A 14,468-nucleotide genomic window follows, 5' to 3' on the forward strand; every position below is an offset into this window, starting at 1 on the left:
GGATGAATCGGATTTGTATTCCGATTGGAAGTTGGTTGGTTGCTTCGTGGAGGTTGAGTTCATGGTAGTGGTGAACAGGGTATGTTAACGGTTGTTGCAGGTGCGGTGTTGGATAAAAGGGGTAGACGGCAATGGTTCATGATGTTTTTTGTGGTAATAAACCAAAGTGAGGTTTCTTTTTACTTGTTGTATCAGAGAGACCAAAGTTTTATGTCCTCTCCAGCCTTTGTAGTTTTTCCCGTTTTTTCTTTTTAGTAACAGTAGGTGTCTTTTTTTAGTATTCATCATGGCGTCCCGTAGTATGCATTGAAAGAGTCCTCCTTTAGATGAGGGAGGTATCCGTTGGTTTATGGAAGAATCAAAAATCATAAAGTGGGGTGAGAGTGAAAAACCTCATTTTCCAGGATCCTCTTTTTGTGGTGGCAGCTATTGTCGTATCTCATTTCATGATAAGGAAAGGGTTGTCTCAAAGGTGTTTTGTTGTGTAGTGGCTATGGTGTGTCACCAAACAAAATATTACATGGAGAAGGAAGGTTCTTCTTTTCTCATCAACTGACCAACCTATCCATTCCCTTCTCGGGATTTCTACTTGAAAAAAAATGAGATAGAGTTGTAGCAATTGGATGCAATGCAAATATCATAAATGTCCTTGTGAATTTTTGTGAATTAAATTAAAAAAGAGTTTAAATTACAACTAAATATAAAAATAAATATAAATAAATATTAAATCAACATAATAAAATTGAAAATAAAAATGACTAATCCTATTTATTTTTATGAACATATTGATAAAATACAAAAATAAAATGATTCCAAAGTGATTAAAAGTCGGACGTAAAATTGCTTGAAATTATAAAATGAATGCACCAAAATGATCAGTGTAAAATAAACTTTTTGGAAAAATACAGTGTTTCTTTTAATTTTGACATAAATTTTGACCGGTTAAACAGGCTTGAGCTGAATAAAAAGGTGGTCGAAAAAATAACTGAAAAATAAATCGAGCATACCAGATTAAACTACATGAAGCGTAGATTAATGAAATTGATGTCTAGAAGCTTGATTTTAAAATTTTTCGTTTACTGATTTATCGCACATCCTTCGATTAATTCAATCGGTTTTGTCTGTAATTTCCAAAAAATTATTTCGACTGATATTTTAGGCATTATGCGGTATGGAATGCATGGTATGCCATGTAGACATGCAATAACTATGATTAATATGTTGAATCAGCGATTCAGGGTCAAAATTGGGGTATGACAATATCCAACTATTACTTTTGCTAACAGTTTGATTAGTTAGGTTTTATGTGCCCTTCTTTTTTAATTTTTAATTTTTATTCAATAATTTTCCCTGTTAAAAAAATAATAGATGATTTTGTTGTTTTTGATACTATACATTGTTTTTTTCCCGATAGTATCCTTAACAATTCATTATTCTATTTAATATATTTTTTTATGATAAATAATTAAAAATATTATAAATAAATATATAATTAATTTTATACTGTACTTAAAAAATGGCAAATAAATAAAAATAGAGTGATTATAAAAGTATTTTTAATTTTATATAAATTCAATGTCTGAATCTGTAATTTTATATTCTATCATATTATCATTCAATAATCAATATTGTTTTCATTGACAACCTGTCATGTATTCTTTAATTTTTTTAATATAAATTATGACTAGCGAAAAATTGGTTGTTTTTAAGACTACATTGTTTATTTTTCCATAATATCCTTCTTAACCATTAATCATTCCATTTAATATGTTTTTTCTACAATAAATAATTTAAAATATATAAATAAATTTATAATTACTAATATTTTGTATTATAAAAATGACATGATTTAGCGAAAGTGACAAGTAATAAATAATTGATGGATATTGAGTATTTTTATTCATTGAAAAAATACTTTATAAAAAAATTATAATATTTTTTCCTAAGTACACTCAATAATTTATAACTATATTTATAATGAATATGCTAAGGCATTAATTTGTTTAAACCTATGTTTTAAAAATCGTAACGAACCGATTGGTTCAATAAGTTCAATCAGGAACCGGAGATGAATCCGGTTGGGTTAACGTTTCAAAATCGTTAATGGATCAAAACCGGAGCAAAATCGGAGAAATTGGATTGAATAATCCAAAACCATTCGAACCGAAAAATCGGAGTCGTTTTTGCAAAACTGTCTGATTCAAAAAAATGCATCAAATTTGCCATTTTATAAAAAAAAATTTAAAAATTAATATGTCAATATTAAAACTTAACTTACATTCCCCAATTACAAAAAAAAATTACATGTTTTTTTACAATCATACAAACTTTTAAATTTTGTCACACCGTTATAGTTTTTCTTTCAACTACATTTCATCATCATTACGTCGTCTCTTTCAAACATAGTCATGATGTCCAACTCAATGTTAATTGTCGTTCTAATCAATAATATTTGTTATTGTCAATTATGATTTATTTATCGTAGTTCAACTCGAATTTCTTTTTATTATTTAATTAAGTATATTGTATTCTTTATTTTTGTATTCTATCTTATTTAATCTAGGTATTCTTAATTATTATCTTTTATTATTTTAATTTTGATTTAAATTAGTTTAATTTATTTTATTGTAATTTTTTTAATTTCTTCAAATTATTCTTAAATGAATATTGAAATGAAGTGTACAACTATGTTGTTATTATATGTGTTATTGATATTGTTGTATTAAGTTTGTAATTGATTTTTAAAATATTTTTTTTTATTAAGTTATGAATATATGATTATATATCACATGTCTATGAATATTAGTTTTGTTATTAATTTATTTAATAAATGTTTCGACCATAAATTTAACTGGTTGAATCAATTGAACATTAAACTAAAAATTTCACCGGTTCGACCTCCAATTCAGTTTTTAAAACATTGATCTAAACAAAAGATAAGTCATTTGTTTTAAATTTATTATTAAGTTATATGACTCATCATTAATTATTATGTTCATCCTATTCTTATTTATAAGACTTTTTATAACATTTTACACAAATTATCAAAATTAGTAGTATAATTAATTTAAATAATTTGTGTACAAATCAAATATCTTTTGTTTAAAAATAAAGTAAATATTGACTTTTATATCAATCCAGTGCAATTTAATAGTATTTATAAAAAGTATACTTTTTAAATAATACTTTAAAAAAAGAATAATAAATGTACATAAATTTTTAAAATGTTTTATATTTAAAATATAAAATATATTATAAACAAGGACAGAGAATATACATGTATATGACTTTTTTTATACTAATATATATATATATATATATATATATATATATATATATATATATATATATATATATATATATATATATATATATATATATATATATATATATATATATATATATATATATATATATATATATATATATATATATATATATATATATATATATATATATATATATATATATATATATATATATATATATATATATATATATATATATATATATATATATATATATATATATATATATATATATATATATATATATATATATATATATATATATATATATATATATCTTACCTATGTTCTTTGGTTCATTTCTGAGTGTAGAGGCTTATTTGGTTTTCTGAGGTCAGTTGGTTTTCCATACAATTTCATTACATCCTCAATTTCTTTAGTAATTTACTACCATTGAAACCATTTCTTTGCTACTTTTACTTGGTTTAAATCTGTCTAACTTATTTGTCTTTGTGTTTTCAGGATACTTTACCTTTGATATTTGCAAGCTCTTGAATCAATGTGAGTGATTATTTTCCAAATATTTAACATATGCCTTCGATTGCATAATCTATTATTGATAACTTGTTAAAGGTTTTAATATATGTGTTAATTTGTCTGGAATTTAGTTCACTTTGTTTGTAAAATATTGTTTTGATTGAGAATTTAGGAGAATAAAATTTATTTTAATGATATCTTCTTGGTATACTCTCAATCTATCTATGTATATCTATCTAGCTTGACCGATTGATTTTTTCTGAACATAAACTCTTCAAGTAGTTTTTATTTGAATATATGAATCTATCATAGTATTTACTTTCTTTTTGGACAAATGTCTGCTATTTATTATTGAATTTTATGTACAAGAATCTAATAAACTCTTCAATTGATTTGTTTCTTCTTTTTTTAAAAATATTTAATTATCTAATATGGATCTGTGAATTTTAAATGGAGTCATTAAGAATGGAATCAAAAATCAAGAATTATTTGGAAAATGTTGAGGGATTCATGGATTACACACGCAAGAGAACAAGAACTGCTTCTGAAGTTGATGACAATACTGCAGAAACTAATAGGGTCTGGTTTTTTTATTTTTTCTGCTCTTTAATTCTCTCTCTCTCATCACAAATATATATATTATTGTTTATTTTTCTGATGAATATATTTATCCACATTTCCAGCCAAATTCTGCAGTTTCGGGTTCCCCTAACACCACAAAACATATTTTCAATGATACTCTTGAGAAGCTTGTGATGTTTGGGTACTAAATTTAACGCAGAAGTTGTTTATTAAGTTTTGCAAACTCAACATTTACTAACTATTTGATATTGTACGAGGAAAAATAGTGACTATTGCATGGACTCCATAAGCAATGCTCGAAAAGAGGACAAAGGTAAGGAGCTCGTCGTCTCAAGAAATCAAATTACGCCGAACCATAGCTCTGATCCCCGGATGACCGAGTTCGATAATCCCGGTAAGAAATTATTAACATATTGGTGTGATGAAATATGGAAAATCAGTACAGACATATGTAATAGGTTCTTCAAAACTTAGTAAACCATCTTATATTTTCGGAGGCCATACATACGTTTAATATGATTTAACTCTGGAAAAAACATAAACGCGCTATTTGAACTGATCACAAATATTTTATAAAGTTCTTTTTAGCTAAAGTTTAACTGTGACAACTTCTGTATCTTGTGAGGTAGTCTGTTTACACGTTTTTAAAGACGGCTCTTATAACTGTAATATTTTTTCCTTTTTTAGGTGCATATACTCGACAAAGTAAGGTGGACGATTGGTCTGAGGCTGAACTAGATGCTTTGTGGATTGCTGTTCGGAAATATGGTGAAGGAAATTGGAGCGCCATGTTGGAAGATATGTCTATGCCACTTTTAAAGGATAAAACTTTAGAAGAGCTGGCTACAAGGTGGAAGGAAGAGGCGTCAAAGATATTTCCAGCAGCGGAGCCATTACCGATTAACACCGTGTTTTCTAATGGAACCACAACAATGCCCTTTCCAAGTCCAGGGACTGCATCTCCTGCATCTGGTTTTAGCTTTCTAAAGTTACTGGCTAAGGTGGAAAATGAAAGCCTGAAGAAGAAGAATAGTGACATGATTAAGAGGCTTAATCAGAGGGAGATGATGAATATGGGAAGGCAAGAAATTGTAGCCACAATTGCAACTAATGATGAGGCTGTAGTTCAGCCTAAGCTTTTACTTTGTGGTCACTTTGAGCTTCCCATTGTGAGAATGAAGAAGAGTGCAGGTAATAATGATGCAGGTAGTTCCATGGAGAATCCTATTGAGATAGATGATTGAAGAAGATGATTGAAGAAGGTTGTTAAATTTCAATGTATGGCGAACCTCTTAGAGTTAATAAGTGTCATGGTTTGATCACAATAATGTATGTTATTGATTCTATTTTGCATTAAAAAGTACAGTTGGTTTGGATTTTGAGACTATTTGATAAGTCTGCTACTTATTTGCAAATTGTAAACCCTATCGCTTCTTTAAATCACAGTCACCACAAAAACGGCGACGACAAAATGATTTTGGCATATGCCAGTATCGATACCGTTATCATTGTTTTTTATATTGAAAAATAAATTTTAGTTAATTCACATTGCGACAACTACAATCAGAGTCGCGACATTTTTACCAATCAAAATCACAAAAACCTTTATGTGATCGAGGCGCGATCGCAACCGTTTTTTAGAAGTCTGTTTTTCATGTCCAAATGTCTCCTTCTAAATAGACATTACAATAGGCTCATTCAAACTTCTTATAGATACAAAAATAATAAAGTTTACTAAAAAAAAGAAGTTAGTTGCACTACTACGGATAAACGAATAAGTGCTTTTACCTCGTTTGAAAAATGAATTTTATCTTGATTTTGTTGAGAATGTAATTCATGATGTCGAAGTATATTATTGTCGAAACACCTAGGTGTCGAAGTGTTGAGTAGTTAGTCTCGACATGGATTTTTACTTAGGCCCAATTTTGCCATGTTAGTAGAATTAAGTATACGGACTTTACTTAGGGAGCAAGAAAACTCAAAATATAAATAAGGTGTAACCTGTATTATTGTATAACTGTAGGTGTTTAATTGGCTGCATTGTATGGTAAAACACTAGCTGGATTCTAATGTCTTGACTGATGTCATGACATGCTGTGAAGGTGTTTGTGTGACTGCATTGTAGGTTAGAATATCTAGCTGTACTCGGATGTCTTGACTGATGTCATGACACACTTGAGTAGTTCACTGCAGGATTAGCTAATACAGGATTTATTGAATGTCAAAGTGGATGTGGTGACATTCATCCCTGTCAACAGATACTGAGGAATAGAACAGTTGGTGTTCTGTTAGAACTCAGTATTTATTTTCAGTATGATTATCAAGGAAATACCAGATCTGGCATAAGGCCTACTGTCTGAATGTCAAACTGGATGTTATGACATTCATCATTGACATCATATACTGAACAATACACAGAGTGGTGTTCTGCTACCCTTCAGTATGTTTATCAGTCTGTTCTTCAAGAGGATAACAGAACTGACTTAAGGCTAAATGTGTAAATGTCAAATTGGATGCTTTGACATTTATTAATGTAAGCTGTTACTGTAGAATGGACAGATTGGTCCTGTACAGTTCAGCAAATTTGTACAGTTTGTTTTCAGGAAAAACAGACTTAGCATATGGACCTTGATGTCAAGCTGAATGTTGTGACATTCATTCCTGACAGCATATGCTAAATTGTAGGTTGTTTAGTTTTTCTGTTTCAGCTTTTTCTCAGGCTATTCTTCAGGGATTCAACAACTGAGAGAAAATCCAGGAAATCAACAACCAAGCTACATTTAATGAACCTAACAAATAGCCTATTTGTTAGTAACCTAGATATGGAATTTAGGGGAACTTGCGTGTCCTTAAATTCAGGAGAATACAAGTACAAGGCCCAAGTACTGCAATATAAAAGGAAGTCATTCCTTCATTCAGAACTGGGGATTTTGAGGCGTGAAGATTTAGTGTGTCCATCATACTTCACTGCTGTATTTTTGTGAGTCTTGTATTAGACATATCTTGTAAGCCAAGCTATTATCACATAGATGATTGCATTGGTATAGGTTGTTCATTGAGTTGTAAGTGTTGTGTCACTCTAAGCTTTTAAGCATGAGTGCTGTGTATCTTGATTAAAGCTGTTAAGCATAATCAAGAGTTGTTTGAAGTGTGTCTTCAAAATTGTCTTTAATATTGATTAAAGGTAGTAATCACTGAGGTGATTGAGGGGGAGTGAGTAGGAACTCTGATCTTCGTGTAAGATTGAGATTGCATTGGATAGGTATTAAGTGATAGGGTTAAACAGTTGGTTTAAGGTCTGAATTAATACTACTAATAGTGGATTTCCTCCCTGGCTTGGTAGCCCCCAGACGTAGGTCATGTTGGACCGAACTGGGTAAACAATTACTCGTGTTATTTACTGCACTTACTGTTTTCTGCATAATCCTTGTCTGCGCAGAATTGGATGTCATAACAACCCGAGTGACATTGAAAGTCTGTTAACTAGAATTTCAATTGGCATCAGAGCAGGCACCCTGCCTGTTAAGTTCTGGGTGAGATCTAGGGAAGTTACTTTCTAGTACCATGGACAAGGATGTAGGACACTCAAATAGACCACCCATGCTGGATGGTTCTAACTATGATGACTGGAAGCCTCGTATGATAGCCTTCTTAAGGTCTCTAGACAACAAAGTTTGGAGGGTTGTCAACAAAGGATGGGAACATCCAACGAAGACAGGTGAGGATGGAGTCAGTGTGCAGATCCCTGAAGAAGAATGGGACAAGGAGAAAGAGGCATTAGCCCTTGGAAATTCTAAGGCCTTGAATGCATTGTTCAATGGAATAAGTAAGAACATCTTCAGACTAGTGCACCACTATGAGCTGGCCAAGGATGTGTGGGATACCCTCAAGGTAACTCATGAAGGCACCTCCAAAGTGAAAATGTCCAAACTTCAGATGATGACCACCAAGTTTGAAAAATCTGAGGATGAAAGAGGATGAGACTATTCGTGACTTCCACATGAATATCCTTGAGATTGCAAACACCTCTGGTGGCTTGGGGGAGAAAATGGCTGAAGAGAAACTTGTTAGAAAGATTCTCAGGTCATTACCTAAGAGATTTTCCATGAAGGTCACTGCAATAGAAGAGGCTCAAGATATCTGCAACATGAAGGTGGATGAGCTCATTGGTTCTCTCCAAACCTTTGAAATGGGGATATACGAGAATGTTGAAAAGAAGAGCAAAAGCGTAGCTTTTGTATCAAATTCTGAAGAGGAGTCAGAATCAGGATATACTGGAGGTGATGAAAGCATATCAGAAGCCATAGCCATGCTTGGGAGACAGTTCAACAAGTTCGTGAAGAAGATTGATCAAAGAGGTAGACCAAATGTCAAGAACATCCCGTCTGACATAAGAAAAAAATCAACTTCTGAAGAAAAGTTCAACCAAGGCAAGGGAATCCAGTGTCATGGATGTGAGGGATATGGACACATTCGAGCTGAATGCCCTACCTACCTCAAGATGCAAAAGAAGGGGCTAGCTGTCACATGGTCTGAGGGAGATTCTGAGAGTGAATCTGAAGGAGAATCTGCTAAACATGTCACTGCACTAACTAGTGTTTGTGTCACTGATGATGATTCAAGTGCAGATGATTTGACCCTTGATGAACTTGCTACATCATATAAGGAGCTATGTGTCACCAGTGCAGAAGTCCGTGTACAAGGTGAAAAGCAGAAGAAGCGCATCAAGGAGCTGGAAGCTCATAATAAAAAGCAGCTGAAAGTCATAGAGGGTCTGAATGGTGAGATATCTGTGCTGACATCTAAGCTAGAGCAGATGACTAAATCCATCAGAATGTTGAATAAAGGAACTGACACCTTGGAAGAGATCATAAAGGTGGGACATAAGTCTGGAACCATGACTGGTTTAGGCTTTGTGAAAAAATCCTCAGTTGAACTCAAACGCTCAAAGGCTAAAGTTCAGAAATTCAAGCGAAGGTCACCCCCAATGTCTCAACATCAGGAAACCAGGATGAGTAATCATCAAAAGAGGAAATTCCAGCAATGGAGATGTCACCACTGTGGTAGGCTTGGCCATATAAAAGCCTTCTGCTACAGGCTTCATGGTTACCCTAACCAAGCTCCTCATGACAGACCTAAGCATAAGACATATAGGCACAATGTCCCCACCAAGAAGCGACAATGGTATGCTAGGTTAGCTCACACAACTCTAAGGGCTTCTACCAGAGAAGACTGGTACTTTGACAGTGGCTGCTCAAGACATATGACTGGTATGGAAAATCTATTGGTGGATATTCAACCTCACACTACCAGCTATGTGACCTTTGGTGATGGTGCTAAAGGAAAAATAAAAGGTGTGGGTAAGCTGGTTTGCTTTGGAGTTCCAGAACTGAATAATGTGTTGTTAGTAAGAGGACTAACCGCAAACCTCATCAGCATAAGCCAACTGTGTGATCAAGGGTTCTATGTTCAGTTTACTAAGGAGCTATGTATTGTGACAAATGGTGACAATCAGGAAGTTATGAGAGGATCCAGATCCAAAGATAACTGTTATCTGTGGGAACCTAAAGTCTCAAACTTCTCCACAATCTGCTCCTCAGCCAAGGAAGAACAGGAGGTGAAGTTGTGGCATAGACGCCTTGGACATCTCCACTTACGGGGAATGAAGAAGATCATATCCAAGGAAGCAGTCAGAGGAATTCCAAAGCTGCTTATTGATGAAGGAAGAGTTTGTGGAGAATGCCAGGTGGGCAAGCAAACCAAGATGTCACATCCGAAGCTGGGACATCCTACAACTTCCAGAGTTCTGGAACTGTTGCACATGGACTTAATGGGACCTATGCAGGTTGAAAGTCTGGGTGGAAAGAGATATGCATACGTGGTGGTTGATGACCATTCCAGATACACGTGGATAAGCTTTATCAGAGAGAAGTCAGATACATTTGATGTCTTCAAAGACCTGTGCATCAGACTTCAAAGGGAAAAGGACAGTTGTGTTGTCCGAATTAGGAGTGATCATGGTACGGAGTTCAAAAATTCCAAGTCATGAGTTCTCCTCTCCTATAACTCCTCAGCAGAATGGGATAGTTGAAAGGAAAAATAGAACTATTCAAGAATCTGCCAGAGCTATGATTCATGCAAAGAAGCTCCCTATGCACTTTTGGGCTGAAGCTATGAATACCGCGTGCTATGTTCACAACAGAGTCACCTTGAGAAAAGGAACCTCCTCCACTCTGTATGAAATATGGAAAGGCAGAAAACCCATTGTGAAGTACTTTCATATCTTTGGAAGTAAATGCTACATTCTCACAGATCGTGAACAGAGAAGGAAACTGGATCCCAAAAGTGATGAGGGTATATTTCTAGGATACTCAACTAACAGCAGAGCGTACAGAGTGTTCAACTACAGGACCAATGTCCTGATGGAATCCATAAATGTTATTGTGGATGATAAAGAGGAAGGAATCGATGTCATAGAGGATGTTGGAACATTCCTTGACATTTCAATAGACATTCCAGTCAAGTCTGAAGAAGTACAGGAACCTCCTCCTGAATGTGAAGTAGATGCATCCACTAAAATGCCATCTATCAGAATTCAGAAAGACCACCCTAAGGATCTTATCATAGGGGATCCCAATAGTGGTGTGACTACCAGGTCAAGGGGAATTAGCTCAAATTCATGTTTTGTATCCAAGGTTGAACCAACGAATGTGAAAGAAGCCCTGACTGACGAATATTGGATCAATGCCATGCAAGAGGAACTTGAGCAGTTTAAAAGGAATGAAGTATGGGAGCTAGTTCCAAGACCTGAAGGGACCAACATCATTGGTACCAAGTGGATCTACAAAAACAAGTCTGATGAGAAAGGAGTAATTACTAGGAATAAAGCAAGACTAGTAGCTCAAGGATATACTCAAGTTGAAGGGGTTGATTTTGATGAGACGTTTGCACCCGTTGCTAGGCTTGAGTCCATCAGATTGCTGTTAGGTGTAGCATGCATTCTGAAGTTTAAACTGTTTCAAATGGATGTGAAGAGTGCATTCTTGAACGGCTACTTGAATAAAGAAGTCTATGTGGAACAACCTAAAGGGTTCTGTGATCCTAACCAACCTAAGCATGTGTACAAGTTGAGGAAAGCCTTGTATGGGTTGAAGCAAGCACCTAGAGCGTGGTATGAAAGATTGACTGAATTTCTGACCTCAAATGGATACAGAAAAGGTGGGATAGATAAAACTTTGTTTGTGAAGGATGAAGACGGCAAAATCATGATTGCTCAAATCTATGTGGATGATATAGTCTTTGGTGGAATGTCAGAGCTAATGGTAAAACATTTTGTTCACCAAATGCAATCTGAGTTTGAAATGAGTCTGGTTGGGGAACTGACTTATTTTCTTGGAATGCAAGTCAACCAAATGGAGGACTCTATGTTTCTCTCCCAAAGCAAGTATGCCAAAAACATAGTTAAGAAGTTTGGTATGGATAATGCTAGGTACAAGAGAACTCCTGCTCCTACTCATCTAAAGTTAACCAAAGATGATGGAGGGCCTAGTGTTGATCAATGCTTGTATAGAAGCATGATAGGCAGTCTTCTATACCTAACTGCAAGTAGACCTGACATTTCCTATGCAGTTGGAGTGTGTGCGAGATACCAAGCAGAGCCCAAAGTGAGCCACTTGAATCAAGTCAAAAGGATTCTCAAGTACATCAATGGAACTTGTGACTATGGGATGCTGTACTCACATGGTTCTGAGCCTGTCCTATCTGGGTACTGTGATGCTGACTGGGCTAGGAGTGCTGATGACAGAAAAAGCACATCAGGAGGATGTTTCTTCTTGGGAGACAATCTCATATCTTGGTTCAGCAAGAAGCAGAATTGTGTATCTCTGTCCACTGCAGAGGCTGAATACATAGCTGCTGGAAGCAGTTGTTCCCAACTGGTTTGGATGAAACAAATGCTCACTGAGTACAATGTCACTCAAAATGTCATGACATTATTCTGTGATAATCTCAGTGCCATCAATATTTCCAAGAATCCCATCCAACACAGCAGGACCAAACATATTGACATTAGACATCACTTCATCAGAGATCTGGTGGAAGACAAGGTGATTACCTTGGAACATGTAGCCACTGAACTCCAACTGGCTGACATATTTACAAAGGCTCTGGATGCTACTCAGTTTGAAAACTTAAGGGGAAAACTGGGGATATGTCTCTTTGAGAACTTATAGCAACCAATGATGTTTGGGATGTATTGTTTAATATCTCTGCCTATTAAACAATTGGAACTATGCTCTGACTGGTCAACAGATCATAGCTATGCCACTTGCAACAAGTGTGGCAACAAGAGGTTAAGGAGATATCCTAACTTGAGGCGGCCTATGCACCTGCAAGAGTTCAAGGACACTGTTCATGCAGGAGTGGTTCTGGATGTCAGACACAAAGTCATGGCATCTGATATGGCGGTACCTATTGTAAAGCAAAAGGGTGTGACAACTTGATCAAAGCTGTGAAGCAAGATCAAGTGGGTGTTAACTTGGTTGAAACTGTGAAGTAAAACCAAGTCTGTAATTCTGTCATTTATGTGTAATTCTGTTTAAGTTATGTTGGTCTGTAGTTTAGAGTGTTGCTTTGGCAACATTTTTGCCAAAAAGGGGGAGTAACAGGTGATACCCCAGGACAACAGATTGTTTTGCTAAACAGATATTCAGGACAGATATTCAAGATCCTCTTATCCAGAGGTTGTGCTGCAGCAGATGTTCCACTTCTGTTTGTGTGTTGATGTGTGTGAGTGTGCTGCCACTCTGAGTGTATTAGCTAGGTCTATTTCCTGCTAGATGTGTGATTTCCGCTGCTATGAACTCTGTTGTGGGATCAAAGTGTTTTAGCCAAAAAATTGCCAAAGGGGGAGTTTGTAGGTGTTTAATTGGCTGCATTGTATGGTAAAACACTAGCTGGATTCTAATGTCTTGACTGATGTCATGACATGCTGTGAAGGTGTTTGTGTGACTGCATTGTAGGTTAGAATATCTAGTTGTACTCGGATGTCTTGACTGATGTCATGACACACTTGAGTAGTTCACTGCAGGATTAGCTAATATAGGATTTATTGAATGTCAAAGTGGATGTGGTGACATTCATCCCTGTCAGCAGATACTGAGGAATAGAACAGTTGGTGTTCTGTTAGAACTCAGTATTTATTTTCAGTCTGGTTATCAAGGAAATACCAGATCTGGCATAAGGCCTACTGTCTGAATGTCAAACTGGATGTTATGACATTCATCATTGACAGCATATACTGAACAATAGACAGAGTGGTGTTCTGCTACCCTTCAGTATGTTTATCAGTCTGTTCTTCAAGAGGATAACAGAACTGACTTAAGGCTAAATGTGTAAATGTCAAATTGGATGCTTTGACATTTATTAATGTAAGTTGTTACTGTAGAATGGACAGATTGGTCCTGTACAGTTCAGCAAATTTGTACAGTCTGTTTTCAGGAAAAACAGACTTAGCATATGGACCTTGATGTCAAGCTGAATGTTGTGACATTCATTCCTGACAGCATATGCTAAATTGTAGGTTGTTTAGTTTTTCTGTTTCAGCTTTTTCTCAGGCTATTCTTCAGGGATTCAACAACTGAGAGAAAATCCAGGAAATCAACAACCAAGCTACATTTAATGAACCTAACAAATAGCCTATTTGTTAGTAACCTAGATATGGAATTTAGGGGAACTTGCGTGTCCTTAAATTCAGGAGAATACAAGTACAAGGCCCAAGTACTGCAATATAAAAGGAAGTCATTCCTTCATTCAGAACTGGGGATTTTGAGGCGTGAAGATTTAGTGTGTCCATCATACTTCACTGCTGTATTTTTGTGAGTCTTGTATTAGACATATCTTGTAAGCCAAGCTATTATCACATAGATGATTGCATTGGTATAGGTTGTTCATTGAGTTGTAAGTGTTGTGTCACTCTAAGCTTTTAAGCGTGAGTGTTGTGTATCTTGATTAAAGCTGTTAAGCACAATCAAGAGTTGTTTGAAGTGTGTCTTCAAAATTGTCTTTAATATTGATTAAAGGTAGTAATCACTGAGGTTATTG

The 14,468-nt window shown here is 34.8% G+C and overlaps 1 protein-coding gene across 2 annotated transcripts; it reads left to right on the top strand.

The window, feature by feature from the left end:
* Positions 1-3,593: 3,593 nt before the first annotated feature.
* Positions 3,594-5,754, top strand: LOC127132405 (uncharacterized). Of its 2 annotated transcripts, none has more exons than XM_051061385.1 (6): positions 3,594-3,641; positions 3,771-3,809; positions 4,250-4,364; positions 4,469-4,548; positions 4,634-4,761; positions 5,055-5,754. In XM_051061385.1, exons 3-6 carry the CDS (start codon positions 4,251-4,253, stop codon positions 5,609-5,611), a joined length of 879 nt encoding a protein of 292 aa, XP_050917342.1. In that variant the 5' UTR covers positions 3,594-3,641; positions 3,771-3,809; position 4,250; the 3' UTR covers positions 5,612-5,754. The 2 variants fall into 2 exon arrangements, with proteins under 2 accessions (XP_050917342.1, XP_050917407.1); XM_051061450.1 differs by having other exon boundaries at positions 3,595-3,641; positions 4,242-4,364.
* Positions 5,755-14,468: the final 8,714 nt, after the last annotated feature.

The sequence above is a fragment of the Lathyrus oleraceus genome, chromosome 1 (genome assembly GCF_024323335.1).
Source record: "Lathyrus oleraceus cultivar Zhongwan6 chromosome 1, CAAS_Psat_ZW6_1.0, whole genome shotgun sequence".
Taxonomy (NCBI): Eukaryota; Viridiplantae; Streptophyta; class Magnoliopsida; order Fabales; family Fabaceae; genus Lathyrus; species Lathyrus oleraceus.